The sequence below is a fragment of the Staurois parvus genome, unplaced genomic scaffold, assembly GCF_062004578.1.
Source record: "Staurois parvus isolate SC_StPar_1 unplaced genomic scaffold, SC_StPar_1.0 ptg001065l, whole genome shotgun sequence".
NCBI classification, from domain to species: domain Eukaryota; kingdom Metazoa; phylum Chordata; class Amphibia; order Anura; family Ranidae; genus Staurois; species Staurois parvus.
Window position 1 is genome coordinate 884,363 of NW_028318861.1, and position 19,676 is coordinate 904,038.

The window sequence follows — 19,676 nt, forward strand, 5'->3', positions numbered from 1 at the left end:
GGAAGGTGATCCCCTAACTGAGCTAACCCCCCACAATATATATACATACAAAAACTGCTCAAAAAAATGAAAGGAACACTTTTTAATCAGAGTATAGCATCAAGTCAATTAAACTCCTGGAATATTGATCTGGTCAGCTAAAAAGCAGAGGGAGTTGTTATACAGTTTCAGCTTTGATTTTAATGAAATTAACAACAGATGCACTAGATGGGCAACAAAGATGATCCCCAAAACAGGTTTTTCACTAGTTTTGCATTTCACTAGGGTCAGTGTCACTACTGGTAGCATGAGGCGATGCCTGGATCCTACAGAGGTTACACAGGCAGTCCAACTCCAGGATGGCACATGTCTCAAGAGCATGGAGGAGATTCCAGCAGACAGGCAGTTACTCTAGGAGAGCTGGACAGGGCCATAGAAGGTCCTTAACCCATTAGCAGGACCGGTATCTGCTGCTTTGTGCAAGAAGAAACAGGATGAGCACTGCCAGAGCTCTACAAAATGAACTCCAGCAGGTCACTGGTTTGAATGACTCTGACCAAACAATCAGAAACAGACTTCCTGAGCGTGGCCTGAGGGCCCAACATCCTCTCGCGGTCCTGTTCTCACTGCCTGGCACCATAGAGCTTGTTTGGCATTTGCCATTGAACACCAGAATTGGCAGGTCCGCCACTGGCGCCCTGTGATTTTCACAGATGACAGAAGGTTCACCCTGAACACATGTTACAGAAGTGGAAGGGTCTGGAGAAGCTGTGGAGAACGTTATGTTTCCTGCAGCATCGTTCAGCATGACTGTTTTGGTGGTGGGTCAGTGATGGGCTGGGGAGGCATATCCATGGTGGTACGCACAGACATCTACAGGCTATCTATCGGGATGAAATCCTTGGACCCATTGTCAGACCCTACGCAGGTGCAGTGGGTCCTTCCTGGTGCACAACAATGCCCGGTCTCATTTTGTGAGAGTATGCAGGCAGTTCCTGGAAGATGAAGGAGTTGATACCATTAAATGGCCCCCATGCTCGGCTGACCTAAATCCAATAGAACGCCTCTGGGATATCATGCTTTGGTCCATCTGATGCCTCCAGGTTGCACCTTAGACTGTCCAGGAGCTCAGTGATGCTTTGGTCCAGATCTGGGAGGAAATACCCCAGCACACCATCCATCATCTCATTAGGAGCATGCCCCGACGTATGCATACAACCATGTGGGGGCCATACAAACTACTAAGTTCAATTTTTGTGTTGCTGGACAAGCCTTCTGCATCATTTTTTCACTTTGATTTTCAGGGGTGTCTTTGAATTCAGCCCTCTGGAGGTTGATAATTTTCATTTCCATCAAACGATGGGGCATCCTTACATTCCTAACACATTACCCGTCCATATCAGTATAGATATCCTGCATGATATTTTTCTCTATTGAAATCTTATGTGTTTTCAAAGTGTTCCTTTAATTTTTTGGAGCAGTGTGTATGTATATATACACACACACACACATATATATATATATATATATATATATGGCTGTTATGTATAGTTTAGGCTAATAATAAATGCATTTGTTTCCTCAGTGCTACCAGTCACAAGGACCTTGACAAGTACAAGCTGCACAGGAAGACAGCCTAAACGAATATCAAATAGCAATAGTTTGATTGTATCAAAGGATTGAATATGCACAGTTTTAATTTGTAAACAAACATTAATCGAACCTGAATGTACTATTTGAAGACAAAGAGGAATTATTTTATAGGTCTGTACTCATTAAAGCTGAACTACATCCAAAGTTTTATTTTCTCAGTTTGGATAGTGCAGACAAGTTGTGATCTATTTTGCTGTGACTATTACTTTCTACATATTGTACACTTTAATGTTTTTTGGCATTTGTTGAACAGACAAAAGGAAGAGGTCACATAGCCAGCTTTATCAACAACACAAGCCACCCAGACCAAACGATTGCTGCACAAATCAATTTTTACCACATAAGGGGTCTTTTGTATGTTTAGAATCATTTTCTTTTTACAGTTTTATTACCTAACAGCACACGGAATGTCAGTGCGGGTACTAGCTGAAACTGACATACTGTCCCTTCTAGGCACGGAGGAAGCATGAGACCTCTTCTCATGAAGCAAAGCTCAAGCCTGAGTAGCCCATTGCTAGACCTGTATACCATCATGTGACGGGGGGGTGACATCATATCAACTCTGTGTAAGCTCTAACACCATCAGGCATGGAACTTACAGGTTAGGACTGCAGAGCAATAGAGCAGTGAGGAAGCACAGAGAAGGTGGGTATATGTGGCTTGGGTGTGGGCTTTAACCACTTGCCGCCCAGCCACTGTAGATATACGGCGGCAGGGCGGCACTGGCAGGCAAAACCACATTTTAAAACGTGTGTTTTGTAAACAAATAGGGGTACAAATAAATTTTGTAAACAAACAAACACCCTATCTGTCCCGCCGATCACCGCCGCAGATGTGAGTCGCCGGGTCACAGCCGGTCCTTAGCGGCTATGTCCCGGTGATCGGCGCCAAACAGTGACAGACAGCACAGCTGAAGTAGCTGTGCCGTCTGTCACTTCCCTGTCAGCTCGAGGAAGAAGAGTTTCTCCTTCTTGATCAGCCTTGTCCCGTCCAGCACACACCCCCGCCCCCTAGTAAAACACTCCCCTCACTCCTATAACCCTTCCCTGCAAAATAAAGTTAACCCCTTCCTCCCCATTGCCATTAGTACAGTGTCAGTGTTTTTTTTTTTTGCACTGATCACTGTATTAGTGTTTTTGGGGATGTCAGAATGTCCGCCGCAGTCCCGCAGTCCTGCCATAAGTCGCTGGTCGCTGCCATAAGTCCCTGATCGCCGCCATAATTCGCTGATCGCCGCCATTATTAGTATAAAAAAAAACAAAACTAAAAATCCCAGTATCTTTCCCGCCATTTGTAAACGCTATAACTTTCACGTAAACCAATTAATTTACACGTATTGGGTTTTTTTTTTAGCAAAGACATGTCGCAGAATGCATTTTGGCAGAAATTTATGACTAAATTTGATTTTTGCATTTTTTTTTACTGGACATGTTTTATAGCAAAAAGTCCAAAATATAGGTTTTTTATCCTCAAAATTGTCAGCCTTTTTTTTTATAGCGCAAAAAATAAAAACCGCACAGGCGATCAAATACCACCGAAAGAAAGATAAATTTGTGGGGGAAAAAACGATAAATTTCATTTATGTACCATATTGCATGACCGCAATTGTCCGTTAATCTAGCGCTGTATAGCAGAAAAATGGCGTAAATTGCAGTATTTATACCATAGTTTGTAGACGCTATAACCTCCACACAAAGCACTCAATATACACTCATTGGGATTTTTTTTACCAAAAACATGGAGCAGAATACATTTTGGCCTAAATTTATAACCAACTTTGAGTTTACTATATATTTTTTATAGCTGAAAGTAAAAAATATTATTTTTCTTAAAAATTTTTGGCCTTTTTTTGTTTATAGCGTGAAAAATAAAAAGCGCACAGGTGATCAAATACCACCGAAAGAAAGCTCTATTTGTGTGAAAAAATTACGTAAATTTCGTTTGGGTGCAGCATTGCATGACCGCGCAATTATCAGCTGAATTAGTGCAGCGCCGAGTAGCAAAAAGAGGCCTGGTCATTAAGGGGGGTAAATCCTCTGGAGCTCAAGTTGTTAAAGAGACTCTCTCTCTTAAATTCTTTAAGCAACTGTGTGTGTTGGTATAAAAGTATGGTATGAATGATACAAGCTCGAGAAAAGCCCATGGTACTTGTGCCCCCTGAGTGGTTGTCCAAGAGTGGGGCATGTGGCCTTATGGTCAAGTACTCCCCCTCACATGGGGTCTCCCTTCAGGGAAACCCCACCTAGTTCTTGGGTGGACCTTGCCTTTGACAGGTCCCCTGAAAAACGGGGCCTGTCTGGTTTTGGCCAGGTGGACAACGAGTACCCCAGTCCCCATCAGAAGCCTTGTACCTTAGTGGTCAGGGCCAGGATCCTTTCCCTTTGGAGGAGGACCATATGTACACCCTGTGTAATTTTTTGTGCGCTTTACTTGTGTGTGTTCACTTTTTTATGGCACCTGCTGCTACTTTTGAGTGTGAGCAATGCACAAGAGAGCTTAAAAAAATCTATTTGAATTTTCCTGACCTCTTCTCTGAAATTCAAAAGATAACAGCATCTGCTCTGCCAAAGGAGGAGGTGTAACAACAGGGATTACATTATATCCTCTCCTCTCTCTCTCTGCAATAAAAGATAACTACCGTTCCCATCAACCACAGTGAATTATAGTTAATGTGGTGGGTACATGTTGAATATATCAGAGTCTCAGTCTGCCCACCACTGCAAGTGGGGCTGAATTACATCACTGCTTCCTGCAGAAATAACTACAGGAGGGATGTGCCAAGACCACTGGCTGGGGGAATAGGAGGCATAGCAGCCACTGGTCTTACAAACAGGAAACCAAAGAGAATTAACAATCTGATTTTAAAATGAATTGACTATTTCAGAGCAACTACTGAGTGATCCAGAGGATGGATGACATATTTAGTGAAGGCAGGAAAAAAGCAATGAGGACATGTAAAAAAGCTTTTGCCCAGAGTTTTGCTTTAAAGGTACCATTTCCTGGGCACTAGATCTCTTTAGTCTCTCGTCATCATTTCATCACCATCATCATACTTGGCGGATGGAGTTTTCAGTGTTCAAAGCATAACAATATAAACAACGTGAAAACACAACTGAACTATACATAGCTTACATTTATTTTTTAATTTATTCAGTAACATACCTATTTACAACACATTACGTACATTCATTTTCTGGTATTTGCTTTAATATGAATTAATGTCCTCACCAATTTATGGGGTTGGAACAGGAGATGAAATTAACGGACTAAGAAACTGATATAAACGATAGATATAAAAGTAGAATTCCAGCAGACACTTTTTTTTTTAGTTTTGGATAGGAGGGAAAAGGATTAGAACCCCTGCTGGTTTTTTTTTTATTGTTATCTGAATAGCGTTTAAGTTGTTGACAACAAGAAGTGAGGGGATAAGTCTTTAACCTGGACACACCAGCAATAAAATCCACTTTTGGTACAGTAGTTAGAAGCTTTAATTGTTCTCTTTGTTACCATTGGAACATTCTTTGAACTTTTTGTCCTTTATGAACAGAGAAGGGGAATTCTCCCCAGCAGAATTACACACGGGAATTAAAAAACCTTGACAGGGAAACTAACGCTCCGCTTTATTTAGACAAATAGAAGTGTATGGTAGAGTTACACTTTAAATCTGCGAACAAACGACCAAAAAGTAATATATTGCGGCTTACCAGTCCTTAGGTGTGGCAACTTTTTTTTTTCATTTCCAAAGCAAAGAACATTTTGGCAAGTACTGAGAATAACTGTTTATCCCAGAAATACAGAGCACTGTAACTTCCCGTGTGTTGTACTCCAAGCGCAAACAATATTATCTTCCTTCCAAGCTATTCTCTATAAACTACATTTTTCCCACCCTATGTTAAGGAGATGGAGAGGAAGAAATGTTTGTAATCCAAATGAGAAAAGCCAAACAACTCCCATGGATACAGTGGACTGGGTGAAAGTTGTCACATTAGGAAAGGATGTATGCTTGTTGCAGGCTTACAAGGTGAAAAGAAAGGAGAATGCCTGAAAAAATAAAACAAATGCAGCCACCACATCTAAGGACTGGAAAACTAGCAGTTACAAACATACACACATTGACCTGATTTTATAGGCAGAAAAGGATAGGTTTTATGATTGGATTTGTGTAGTTTGCACGTGGTTGAAGGACCGGGTGTGACTGAACACTGCTTGGGTAAAGGTCAGGCAGGCTGGCTATTGTTTCAATAACCAAGGCGAGGATTGGATTGATAGATTCATTATCTCCAGGCTGCTATTTTTGCTAACTCAGCTTTCCCAGTTCTTCAGTCACCCTAAAGAAGCTTTTCTTAAACTTTGAACACAGAGGAACCCTTGAAATAACTTTCTGGTCTCAGGGAACCCGTTAATAATTACTATATCTAAACTCAAAGTATATTAGTGTGATTGATAGTGAGAAGAATGTGCTTTACAATTGTGGTTAGGAAGAAGGATCCCCTCTTACTGATAGCATAAACGATAATTGGTATCAGTGGGAACTTATCTGAGAGGCATAAATTGCTCATAGCTCAAGGAACCCCTAGCAACCTCTGAAGGAACCCTAAGGTTTTCACAGAGCCCTGGTTGAGAAAGGCTGATCTACAGTAACAGCATAAAGAAAGGTAACACAAATTACTAGCCATATCTCCTGTATCCAGAGCAATACCATCCTGAAAAGCATGGGGAGAGGTAAATGAACTATACATATGAGTGTTCACAGGCTCAGATATATCACTTGTTTCTTGGACTGCCACTTTTTTGCTGAATGCGGTTCCTGGTGGGCTCGGTGAACACAAGGGGCTCCTGGATTATTGTGGCAGGGTAATGCTTTCCTAGAAGTTCCACTTCGAGTTTCTGTCCTGCTGTACTGAGCTCTGTAGGCACATAGGCAAAAGCCAAGCTTTTGTTGGAGCTGTAGCTGTAGGTCCCTGATGTAGTGTTACCAACAACCTGAAAAGTAAGAATTTATTTATGCGATTAAAACCATGCTTGACAAATCCATATCGGTTAGTTAATACAAGTAGCATTTGATGAATGTTATTCAATTTTCACTCTGATCATGAAGTGGTTTTGAACAATTTAAATTTCCTTCTGTCCCTTAATGCACCCTTTGAAGTTTCTAGACTGCCCAGATTTGTACATCTAAAGTCAGCTAATCATCTTTAATTACTTTACCAATGAATCCTTAGCTAGTAGCTGGTTCCACAGTATGAACCGCATTTACCAGAGCTAAGCAGACGTTGGGGTTACCTCTGTGATTCATAGTAATGTGTAGTACATATAATATTTTTCTGCCTCTGATATTTAATTTTCCAAAAAAAAAAAGTAAATGTACTCATTTATATGAAATCACCAGACCTGACGATACACATTAACACTTTCACGGCAATAGATATTTGGTACCTAGCTGCCCAGGCCAAATTAAAATAATTTGGCCTGGGCAGCTAGTAATTAATAAAAATACAGTTTTCGTGGATGAATTATTATTCTGTCATCTGACTGTGATTCACTGCTATATGGATTGTTCCAGTGACCTTATTTTGTGAATGTTCCATTGCATGTTTGAAAGATTAGAATACTTCCTCTTAGCTGCTTAGTTCTTCAAAATGGCAACAAAATATTGCTATTATCTGTTATGCGTATATATACACTATATTTCCAAAAAGTATTGGGACACCCCTCCAAATCATTGGATCCAAGCGTTCCAATCACATCCATGGCCACAGGTGTATAAAATCTAGAACCTAAGCATGCAGACTGCTTCTACAAACATTTGTGAAATTCAAACGTGGTACCGTGATAGGTTGCCACCTGTGCAATAAGTCCATCTGCGAAATTTCCTTGCTACTAAATATTCCACTGTCAACTGTTAGTGATATTATAAAAGTGTGGAAGCAACTGGGAACAACATCCATGTAAAATGACAGAGCGAGGTCAGCGCATGCTGAAGAGCAAAGTGCACAGAAGCCGCCAACTGGCTGCAGTTAATAGCTAAAGACCTCCAAACTTCGTGTCACCTTCAGATTAGCACACCAGTGCATAGAGAGCTTCATGGAATGGGTTTCCATGGCCGAGCAGCTGCATCCAAGCCCTACATCACCAAGTACGATGGAAAGGGTTGGATGCAGTGGTGTAAAGCATGCTGCCACTGGACTCTAGAGCAGTGGAGACATGTCCTCTGGAGTGACAAATTCTGCTTCACTGTCTGGCAATCCAATGGACGTGCCTAGGTTTGGCAGTTGTCAGGAGAACGGTACTTGCCTCATTGCATTGTGCCAAGTGTAAAGTTTGGTGGAGGGAGGATTATGGTGTGGGGTTGTTTTTCAGGGGTTGGGCTTGGCCCCTTTGTTCCAGTGAAGGGAACTCTTAAATTATCAGCATACCAAAGACATTTTGGACAATTTCATGCTCCCAACTTTGTGGGAACATTTTGGGGTTGGCCCCTTCCTGTTCTAAAATCACTGCGCACCAGTGCACAAAGCAAGGTCCATAAAGACATGGCTGAACGTGTTTGGGGTGGAGGAACTTGACTGGCCTACACAGAGTCCTGACCTCAACCCGACAGAACACCTTTGGGATGAATTAGAGCGGAGACTGTGAGCCAGGCCTTCGCGTCTGACATCAGTACCTGACCTCACAAATGTGCTTCTAGAAGAATGGTCAACATTCCCATAGACACACTCCTAAACCTTGCGGACAGCCTTCCCAGTAGAGTTGAAGCTGTTATAGCTGCAAAGGGTGGGCCAACTCAATATTGAACCCTACAGACTAAGACTGGGATGCCATTAAAGTTCATGTGCATGTAAAGGCAGGTGTCCTAATACTTTTGGCAATATAGTGTGTGTGTATATATATATATATATATATATATATATATATATATATATATTTAAAGCGGAACAGATTTTCTTTCATTAAAGAATAGAATGCTAGGTAATGTGTAAGTGTGACCCTTCTAGGTAATTATTACCTCTAGCAGAGATCACAGTACTTGCTTCCCATTACAGTGTGAGGAGCCATCTTTGCTCAGTTATCATGCATGGTCAACATCTACTTCCTGGATTAAGTTCTTTGCTCAGATATACCATTATGTTACCTGGTACCTGTGATCTATATCTGACAGAGATCATCCCCTGTTGTAGTCTTCCCTTGTAACCTGCTACAAAGTTCCAGTGCTGCAGTCTTGATCACTAGTGGCAATGAGACGAAGGAAATGTTTCCTCCTACTTACAGCAGACTGATGACCTCAACTCAGGGACAGTCACTGGACTGGAACACAAGGATGGCTTTTAATGCTGAAGGTACAGCTGTTCTTAAAACAGGTTACTTTTGCTATATAATGTGATTTGTCAGGAATGTATTTATGCAGACTCATACATTACTAAAAGCCAAGGTTCACTGTAACTAACGTCAGCGGTTTCCAATTAGTTTATACTCTACTAGTGACAATCTTCCCCCATCGCCTCCCCAGTTCAAATCTGTGAAGATCTGTAACAGGTCACTTAATTGGCAACACACTCAGTGTCACCTCTTACCAACCATCCTTGCTGATCAGAAGAGGTGTCCTGATGAAACTGAGTAAGATATGCCCATCGGCGTAACGCGTTGATGTCACACATTAGTGACAACATGGCTGGTCGCACACATCGGATCCACGCACCTTGTCCCGGGTGGTGACACGAGGAGTCACACTACTTTCCAGTGCAGACCACGGATGGACGGTGCACTTTTCTGGAGGCAGGCTCTACCTACAGGAGTCTTGATATGACGGCTGCCATACGGACTCTCCTCACGGAACTATCCATCCCAGGAAGGGTGACTTTGCTTCCAACTGGACAAGCAGGTGGTGAGTTGCACACTTCACTCACACATGGATGACACGGCGCACTTATCTGGAGGCAGGGCTCTACCTATTAAGAGTCCTGACACGACAGCTGCCATACTGACTTCCCTCAAGGAACTATCCATCCTAAGAAGGGTGACTATTTTTTTACTTGTCAAGCAGGTGGTGAGTTGCACACTCCACTCATAATTGGATGACACGGCACTTCATACCAAGGATACCGCAATGCCATACTCATTCACAGATTCCATAAGGATTTCTTTATGATTCTCACTGAATGCCATTTTGAAGTCACACATCCATTTCAGCAACCAGCCGAGGTGGCCATGTTTTATCCTGGTTGATTCCAGTGCCCTATTTTGTCACCACTTTGACACACATTTGTGTATACTGACTCTGCTTGCCTGCATCTATTACCAGGAACTGTTACACCAAGTGACCTTTCCCACACCTGGGTTTGTGACCATTTACATCCTATGATAGATTCGGATTACATCCGTTCCAGCATACCATATGTACTTGGTCTTGTTGCACTGAAACCGTTTATCTGGTTGATATACATTTATTTATCCCAGTGGTGCACCCCGATGTGTTTGCTGTCTTGGCAGAAGACTATATAGTCATTGCCTATTCAGCATATTATGCACTTTGGCCTAGCCATGATGTTTCTCTTGTTTATTTTTGGTTTTAGGTTGTATTGTCCCATTGTCATTGGGTGAGGTGATGGCTATTATGCAGTCTTTATTAAACTGTTTGATACTGCAATTTTGCTATTAAAAGCATTACATGATTACATTTTGGTGTAACGCCTTGTCCTTTATGTAACCACTCTGTTCACACTGTTCTTTTTCTATAGGTTTTTTTTGGTTACTGGACAGCATTTACTATGCCTCCATTCAGTTTGGTTTAATAGTGTTGAGGAAACCCTAGTTACACCCCTGCTTCCAGATTCTATCAAGAAACCGCCCTCTATATGGGCTGCATAGGCATAGATACTGTATGGGTAATTTCAGTTAACTTGATTTTGTCACAAAATTACTAGTTTCATCATCTGTGAAATTTTGCCGAATTGGAAACATTCAGTTTCACTCACTAAACTCTCAATACTCCTACTACTCGACCTCTCCGTGGCTTTTGACACGGTTGAACATCCCCTCCTCCTCAAAAAACTATACTCTTGGCCTCAGAGACTCCGCTCTCTCCTGGTTCTCCTCCTAGCCAACGCAGCGCTCCTTCAGTGTTGCCTATAACGCTGCCACCTCCTCTTCACTCCCTCTCTCTGTAGGGGTCCCTCAAGGTACTATCCTTGGACCCCTTCTCTTCTCCATCTACACCTCCTCCCCTCAGTCACTTGATAAACTCCCATGGCTTCAATTACCATCTCTATGCTGATGACACGCAAATCTGTCTACCCCTCCCCTCACCCCTTCAGTCTCCACTCACATCGCTAGCCTACTAAGTGACATAGCGGCTTGGATGTCACTCCACTCCCTTAAACTCAACCTTTCCAAAACTGAGCTCTTAGTATTCCCCCCAGCCCATGCCACCTCCACTGACTTCACCATAGATATCGATAACACAATCATCAGTCCATCCTCTCATGCCAGGGTACTAGGTGTAATCCTAGACTCCCATCTGTCCTTCCAGCCCCAGATCCAATCGCTGACAAAATCATGCAGACTTCGCCTCCGCAACATCTCCAAGATATGACCGTTCCAAACCCGGGAAACCACTAAGCAACTTATTAACTCCCTTGTCATATCACGCCTTGACTATTTTAACTCCCTCCTCATTGGCCTACCTCATCGCAGGCTATCCCCACTCCGGTCTATCATGAACGCTGCTGCCAGACTCATCCACCTTACTAACCGTTCTGTATCTGCCACCCCTCTCTGCCAATCCCTCCACTGGCTCCCAGTTGCCCAACGGATAAAATTCAAAACACTAACAATGACATGTAAATTGGGACAGTGTTGTGGATGGCTTTATATCACCAATATTGTCTCTAAATATCACCCAAACCGTACTCTCCGCTCCTCGCAAGACCTCCTCTCTAGCTCCCTTATCCCCTCCTCCCATGCTCGTCTCCAAGACTTCTCCAGGGCGTCACCCATCCTCTGGAACTCCCTACCCCAATCTATCAGACTATCGCCTACTCTACTTACTTTTAGGTGATCACTGAAAACCCTATCTCTTCAGGGAAGCCTATCCCGCCCTCTCCAAATACTGGAATCCTCTACTCTTCTAACCACTCCATCCCCCACAGTTATTACCTATTGTACCATTCACCACTCCCTCCTAGATTGTAAGCTCCAAGGAGCAGGGCCCTCAAATCCCTCTTGTATTGTTACTGTATTGTCTCCCACTATAATGTAAAGCGCTGAGCAAACCGTTGGCGCTATATAAAACCTGTATAATAATATTAATAAACTGCTTAGGTGAGATTTTTTTAAAAGCCACTTTTTTTTGTATTTAGATGTGTGGGGGGAATTTTAGTTAGTTTGTTTCATGTGGTGTTCTTTGTATTTGTGTATTTTCCTTTTTGTATTTTCCTTTTATAATGTGGTATATTTGTACTGTTGCTTTATCACTGTAATTTAATGATGATTATGAGGGCTGTTTTTGTGGCACAACAGGTTTATGGCAGTTGAAAGGCGCCTCAGAAGACATTTAAAGTGGTAGCAAACTTAAAATAAAAAAACGAAAAAAAAAACAACGTAGGCTGGGGGTGGTTTTAGCCACAATGTGCTAGTTTGCATCGCATACTAGCACATTATGGCACACTTATGTAAAACAAAGTCCTCCAGCGGCACACTGTCTTCCTCCTGGGTTTGCGGGCTGCGGCCGCTTGAATGGCTGAGCCGTGATGACGTTACTCCTGTGCATGCACACGGGAGTCAGGGCCACAGCATAGATCTCTGAAGGGATGGCATGAATATGTCGTCCCATCAGAGCACATGCACCGGTGACATCACTGGCAGCATCCTGTGTGAATATCTCCTAAACACCGCAAGTTTTGGAGATATTCACTGTACATACAGGTAAGCCTTATCTGTAGGTACAAGTTCAATAGCGAAGTTAACAATCGCTTTAAAGAGTTAGTTCACGTTCACCTAGTTCATCTCAAAGCCTGGAGATGGCATCATCCCAACCTGCCCTATTGCTAGGATGTTAATAAGAATCACTCCCAGCTGTTTCAAGCTATGTGCTCTTTCTCTCCTGTCGTAGTAGCTCCGAGCTCAGTGATGTAGCTAAGGAGTGGATCAAACACGTGTAAGGGTTTGAGAGCTTGCTACTGTGCTGGTGAGGGTGAGCATGGTCTTAGAAACATGCTAGCAACAAGGCAGGGTGGGATGATGTGGTCTCTGGGAGTTTTTGGCCAGGCTTCAGGAGGTATTTAAAATGGCGACCCTTACCAACATAGGCAGTTTTTTAGTAAAAGTGAACCAACCATTTAAAGCTCACTGCACTTTTAAATCCCAACTCCAGGAATTAGACAAAATCTATCCTTGCAGCAGGGTCCCAACATTGCAAAGGTTAAATGCTCATTAGGTCCAGGGGAAGCTGAAGAGGATGAATCACTTACCTTACCTCTGATCTGGCTAGCTCTCTTTTTTCCCCCTGGCGATTTAGGCTGTTTGCAGTCCATCATCATAATGTAAAATGAACGGCTAGTAAAGCGGAACTGTAGGCATGCAACAGACTGCATGCAGGCAGGCTATTATCACAAAAGAGACATGCAATGCGATAAAATACACGTGCTGGCTGGCTTGCAGTCTTCTGTAGCATGTAAACTGAGCTGTGCATGTGCAGCTCAGCTGAAATCACCAGCACAGTCCCTGTGTGCCAGGATGACTGACTTCTGCTAATGGATATGCCCCAAGACCAGCACCCAGGCAGAAGATGCCAGCGCCAGCGAGGGACTCTGTTAGGGTCTTTAGTTCCACTTCAACCCCACATGTAGGAGGCAGGAGTGCCTTAGAGGGGAGACTTTGCAGGGCCAGCTGCACCACTGGAGGAACCCTGCTGGAGCGTGTAGTAAGGTAAGTATTACACCTCATCCCTGCACCCCTAGACTGAATGAGACATGAACCCCTGCAGTGAGGTGAGAAACCACCTTAATGTGGCTTTTGCCACTAACTATATTTCAACAACATAGCAGAATGTTAACAAAATCTTGAGATTTTCACCATACATGCAATGAGATTGAAACTCTCATTTGTACTGTGCAGCATGCCATATGAGAATGGATATACTAATAACGGTTTGGTATTTTAACATATAGCTGCCATGCAATCTGATAAAATGCTGCGACTGCTCATCCTGCTCTCAGTTCAGGTTTCCTCGCTGTGGCAGGAAAAGATTTCCAATCCACTTCCAATGATTAAACTCTTCTCACCTTCCCACTGTGCCAGATGCTTTCATTTCCCTCAGGATCAACATTATCCGTTTCCAAGGTGAGATACACCAGCTTCCTCCGAAGCCCTTTTTCCTTAATTTGCTGCAGCGCCTGCTTGCCAATAAAGTCGGCTTGCTGAAATCACAGGAAAGGAATGATGATAAATGACTATGGTGTGCAGTATCATGGCCGCCTGCCACAAATTTACATACATGAATATGTTTACCACTAGAAGCCGTACAAAAGTCAGAACAACATTAAAATTTGCCAGTTACTGTGTCAGCATCACTAAAATATATTGTTTGATCATAAATCAAATACTGTACTTACAATACAAGTTAAAATGTATTTTACCAGCCTGTAATACCCCTTTATAACCAGGCCATTTTTCAGGCCATTTTTCAGGTTTACATCGTTAGTCTAGCTGAAAAAAAAGACAAAAAAAAACTCCATCCAGTTCAACCATTAAAAAAAGAAAAGTTATAATCCTACACCCACAGATGATCCAGAGGAAGGCAAAAAAAAAAAAACGCAAGGCATGATCCAATTTGCCCCCAGAAGGCAATCGGATATTCCCTGGATCAACTTTACCTATAAATGTTAGTATCCAGTTATATTATGGATAACTAGGAAAGAATCCAGGCCTTTTATAAAGCAATCCACTGAGCTGGCCAGGTTTAAGTGCTGTGATAGTTTGACTGACAATTACTTGTTCATGTAATATTGTACCCAAATGATTATTTTTTGTTTTTGAGCCAGATAGAGCTTTCGATTGATGATATTTAATCACCACTGGGGTTTTAATTTTTTACTATACAAATGAAAAAAAAACAAAAACACATGCCAGGACAGTACGAGAAGCCCTGAATTTACCCTTTTTGGGAAAGCATACACCACAAGGTGATATTTTTTACACAAATTCTTGGAAAAGAAGAAACATGCTGGTTTTGAGAGGGTTAAACATACAGCTTGGTAATGGTGCACTAGAAACGTTACATGTAAAGGTCATACACAGAGGAAGGAGGACGTAAAGTGTTAATGTACAGGTCACATACAGTGGCAGGATAGAGATGAAGGGGTTAATGTTTAGCTATGCAGAATAAGGGAGGTGAGGGGTTAAACTCCAGGTTACTAGAAACAGCATAGAGTGTATAGGAGAGGATGGGGCAGGAAAGGGTTAAACCCCCCCTCCCTCCCCCTGTCAATGAAACAGAATTATTAAGCTGCAACTGCCAATAGGAATGTGCAGTTAGCTATGTTGCCACTAGGTGACTCTGTAACAGAATAGCATCTGGTTACAGTAGACAGGGTCCTCAGGGGCTAGTCCCATTTTAGGCAGAGCCCTCCTGCAGTGATATCAGGGGTACGTCAGCACCCAAATAAGCCAAGTAGGGAGGAGCGCACACACACGCACACACATTTGGGACATGGCAGCAACACCCACATATGTGGATGTAACCAGCACACATAGGCCCTGGACAGATCAGGAAGCCGGGAGGAGTAGGTCTGCACTCAGGAGGAGCCGGTGGCAGTCTCTGTCCCTTATGGTAGTGGGGACTAGGGCGCTTTGCAAAAGGAGTTTTAGGCCAGGCTGAACGATCCCTGTGTTAGACTGCTTCCCTGGAGGGTCCAAGAGAGAGATGTACCTAGCAAGAAGGTGACTTCAGAGAGCACAGTCATGTGAGTACTAATGATCCTGGGCAGAGGACAGACTGGAAGGAAGAAGGCCGCTGAGGTGCTGCATATGCTTTCACTTGTGACTACTGTGGACCATCCAGCAAATGTTATTGACTGTATAATGTCAAGTGACTTCAGAATTTACTGTAATGCCGTTTCCGGAATACTACCAGTAAAGTGCAGCAACACTACTTTTATGTGTGGACATTCCTTCCTTTGGGTCAACGGCTAGGAATGTATAGTGGAGGCCTTTGGCAAGCAGTGGGGCGAGATGGCAGAGGGTTCGGCCTCAGCAGGAGGGACGGTGTTCTAGCAGGACAGGAGCTGAGGTAGGGACTTGTGCTTTGGCGCTTAATTGAGCCAATCACAAAGCCCCTCTTACACGCTGATTCATTAATTCTTTACACATTCACAAGTTTTACCATCTCTCTTCATCTTGTGTTGTAAGAAAAAGGCAGGAATCAACACCGTAAACAATGAGTAAGGGAATTGTCAGTAGCAACCATTTTACCCCTTTTTATGTTTAAAAAAATGTTTACATTTCTGGATGGTCACTATGGGCAGACACACTGTGGGGTTTATTTACTAAAGCTGTTTTGCTCAGAATTTCATGCACTTCTGCATAGAAATCAATCAGCTTCCAGGTTTTATTGCTAAAGCCTAATTGAACAAGCTGAGGTTAGAAGCCGATTGGCTACCATGCACAGGTGCACCAGATTCTGAGTGATCCAGCTTTACACCCCGGTCACATCGCATTTTGCATGCCCTGTGACTTGCAAATCATATGCCAAGTCACACCCTATTGTCCGCTATTAGAGCAGTCATATTGGTGCTGTTCCAACTTTGTTGGAGCTGCACCAATTTTTAAAGTCATGCATGCACTACTTTAATTGCGATTTACATAGACATCGATGTCAGATGTCAAAGCCGATATTTAAATCGTGTGACTTACAGTGAAGTCACACGATTTCAAAATCAGCTTGGATGTGACCGGGGGCTAAGGCTACTTTCACACTGATCCGCTGTAAAAACACGTAGGCACTTTTGCCGCGCTGAGCATTTTTAAAGGACATGTGACTTAAAAACTGCACCAACAACACTTCTCAGAGGCGGTTTTGAGGCGCTTTTCAAGTGTTTTTCATTGATTTCAACGGAAAGAGGCCTTTTTCTTAACTCCCCAAACATGCCCTAAAGATGCTACAAGCAGGAATTTTTACACAGCAAGTGCAACGCCTCAGTGTGAAAACATACATAGATATACATGCACATACATAGGGAAGCATTTTTCTTGAGATTTTCAGGCTCTTTTTTTAACGCAAAAGCGCTTCAAAAACTCCTCAGTGTGAAAGTAGATTTAGTAAATACAGCTCTGTGTGTGTGGTTCTTGTTCTTTTCTTCAGTCTTAATGAAGCAGCCACAAGGTGGCAGTGAGGTACACATGATGATACTTCTATCTAGACAGGCTGCAACCAGCATATTTTTTTAATATGTAAATTGCACAAAAAGTTTGGTTTTTTTTTACTTACCTTGTTTAACTTTATAAAATATTGTAACCCGGCCTCAAGTGGGTTTGTGTCACAGTTCATCTGATCAAAATATAATATGTACGATTAGTACAACTCACTGATATTTTGTAAAATTGCAACAATACAAAGCAAAACATATACACACAAAATGTATTTTATTAAGTTTTTGTTAGATGCTGGAGAGTTAAATTAGGTTCACACTATATACGGGTGCGGGACTGTGTGTAATTGCATGCTTTCTCACACCCCATCAAAAACGCACTGCTGTTAGCAGACATGCGGGGGTGACGTTAACTCTTAATGGCACCCCCACACACTGGAAAGTAGAGCGCATTCTACCATGCTCTGAAACACTATGCAGGTTGCCCTGCAGCTAAGATTTTGGTAAAGGTGAAGGGACCTTTTCCCTACATTTTCCATAGGTACAGCAGCTCATTCAAAAGAATAGGCAGCTGCGACCTCGCAAATGAAGCCAATGGGAAATTGTATAAGTCTAGGTTCACACTTATGTGGTTTCCTTGCGACCACGTTTGTACAGGCACAGCAGCCTATTCATTTGAATGAGCTGCTGTACCTATGAAAAATTGTAGCTACAGGACAGGAAATGAAGGAAAATCTTCACAACGGGACACAGATGGGAAAAACTGACAGAAGATGGGAAAAACTAACAGGAGTCATAGCCCTCCCTTTTTCTATTGAAAATAAAAAAAACAGATGTGTTTTCAACTCTTCTTGAACTACCAAGCAACTCAGATTTGTCCAGTCCCCAATTACATGGCCAACATTATGAATAACAATTGACACAAAACTGTGGTGTACTCATGTGGATAACAAGTAATAGAATACAAGAGAACAAAAAGAAACAACAGAGTATACTACTCAGAGTTGCGCTTACCTCGGACCCCCAGGCTCGAAATGCTTTCTCCAACCTCAGTGCATTCATGGCGTAAGTGCCAAAGTTATCAATGCTTTCGTCCTGACCGGCCTCCATAATCTTACTATAGAGCGCAGAGGTGTCCTGCCTCCTGTGATACAACTCCCAGCCCAGCTCACCTAGGAGCACACAGCATTATATTCACCATTACTGGAAACCTGGTGCCCATTGCTTGTTGAATATCTCATCCTCACCTGTATAGGATATCCGTATGGCTGTTACAGGAATTCCACCAATCTTCATTCTTCTGCTGTGTAGAAATGTAAATGATTCTTCACTCAAATCATCCGAAGTCAACTTCTGGAGAACCTTTCTAGAAAGTGTTCCTGCCACACCTAGAACTCCAACGTCATCTGTCACATTGGTGATGTCCACATTGTACTGGCCTTCAGCTGCCACCTCTTCTATCCATCTGTAAACAAGTTAGTGGCATATAGTATTATTATTATTATACAGGATTTTTATAGCGCCAACAGTTTGCTCAGCGCTTTACAATATAACGGGAGACGATACAGCAACAATACAGTTCAATACAAGAGGGAAAGGAGGGCCCTGCTCCTTGGAGCTTACAATCTAGGAGGTTATAAGTAAGTTTTTATTCAACTTTTTTTTGGGTATCAGCACTTTTTGTTTAAAATTTATTTCACTAAACGCTAATATTTTTTGTACAGAATCAGAAGCATCTCAACATCATGAGCACTTTAAACAGGGTTGTCCACAGAGACAATAGGCAGGACAGCCAAATCGGTCTTCTTATGGCAGTGTTTCTCAACCTTTTTTTAGTCAAGGCACTCTTTAAAATTTTGGATAATCTCAAGGCACCCCAATCTAAAAATGTACACCCAACGTTAGAAGTTTATTCTTCCAAAGCAAATACACCTTTGAACACTGGTATCTATTCGTATTCCAGTGTGTCTCTCTCATTTTCTCTCCCTCACTCTGCTAATGTGACCCCAGTGCTGATGGAGAGGGGCAGGGGAGGGCACAAGTGAGGAGTAAAAACAGCAACTGCCTTGTACATATGAATGAAAGGATATTAGTTTGCTTCACCCCCAAAAAAAAAAAAAAAAAAAAAAAAAAAAAAAAAAAAAAAAAAAAACTTATTTTCCCCTGCCTTCTCTCCCTCCTTCACTCACATTTGGATATTCTTTTTATCTTAATTATGTGCTCCAGTGAAGCACTTTTCTTTCTCATCTAGTAAAGAAAGATGTCTCCCCACCAGTTCTGCGCATGTTGCAGGGCTTTGGGTTCCGGCGCAGCCCTGTGGCAAATCTATGCACTAGACCAGTATGGAAAATTCCAATACTCAGTGTATCTATGCATGCCCGAAGACAACCCCCTTCCCAATTAACGCAGGTGTGCCACAAGGCACATGCCACCAATAAAAAAAAAGTTTGCGGCACTAAAACTCATGGGGACTGAAGTTCCATAATAATACATACAGTCCAGGACCATCTTTACTTAGCAGTGGCAAAGGTCACAACCTTCGAAGAGTTGCAATGTATAGCAATCCAAGTATAGTTAGACACTATTGTTAGGAGTATATTTATAAAAAATTTGCAGAGCTATTTGTCCTGTGAAAATACATGTACATTCGAGCAGCATCTTTCTGCAACAAAACAACTCATCGGT

The 19,676-nt window shown here is 42.4% G+C and overlaps 1 protein-coding gene across 3 annotated transcripts in view; it reads right to left on the bottom strand.

The window, feature by feature from the left end:
• Nucleotides 1-4,745: 4,745 nt before the first annotated feature.
• Nucleotides 4,746-19,676, bottom strand: part of DMGDH (dimethylglycine dehydrogenase) — a 55,694-nt gene continuing 40,763 nt past the window's right edge. For 2 of the 3 annotated variants that reach the window (XM_089658364.1, XM_089658363.1), the window contains exons 12-16: nt 18,239-18,456; nt 18,006-18,163; nt 17,111-17,170; nt 13,908-14,042; nt 4,746-6,615 (exon numbers count right to left, since the gene is read on the bottom strand). In XM_089658364.1, coding sequence (XP_089514490.1) covers nt 6,397-6,615; nt 13,908-14,042; nt 17,111-17,170; nt 18,006-18,163; nt 18,239-18,456 — 790 coding nt within the window. In that variant the 3' untranslated portion in view covers nt 4,746-6,396. The remainder of the gene's footprint in view (nt 6,616-13,907; nt 14,043-17,110; nt 17,171-18,005; nt 18,164-18,238; nt 18,457-19,676) is intronic. The other variant, XM_089658365.1, reaches the window with a different exon arrangement.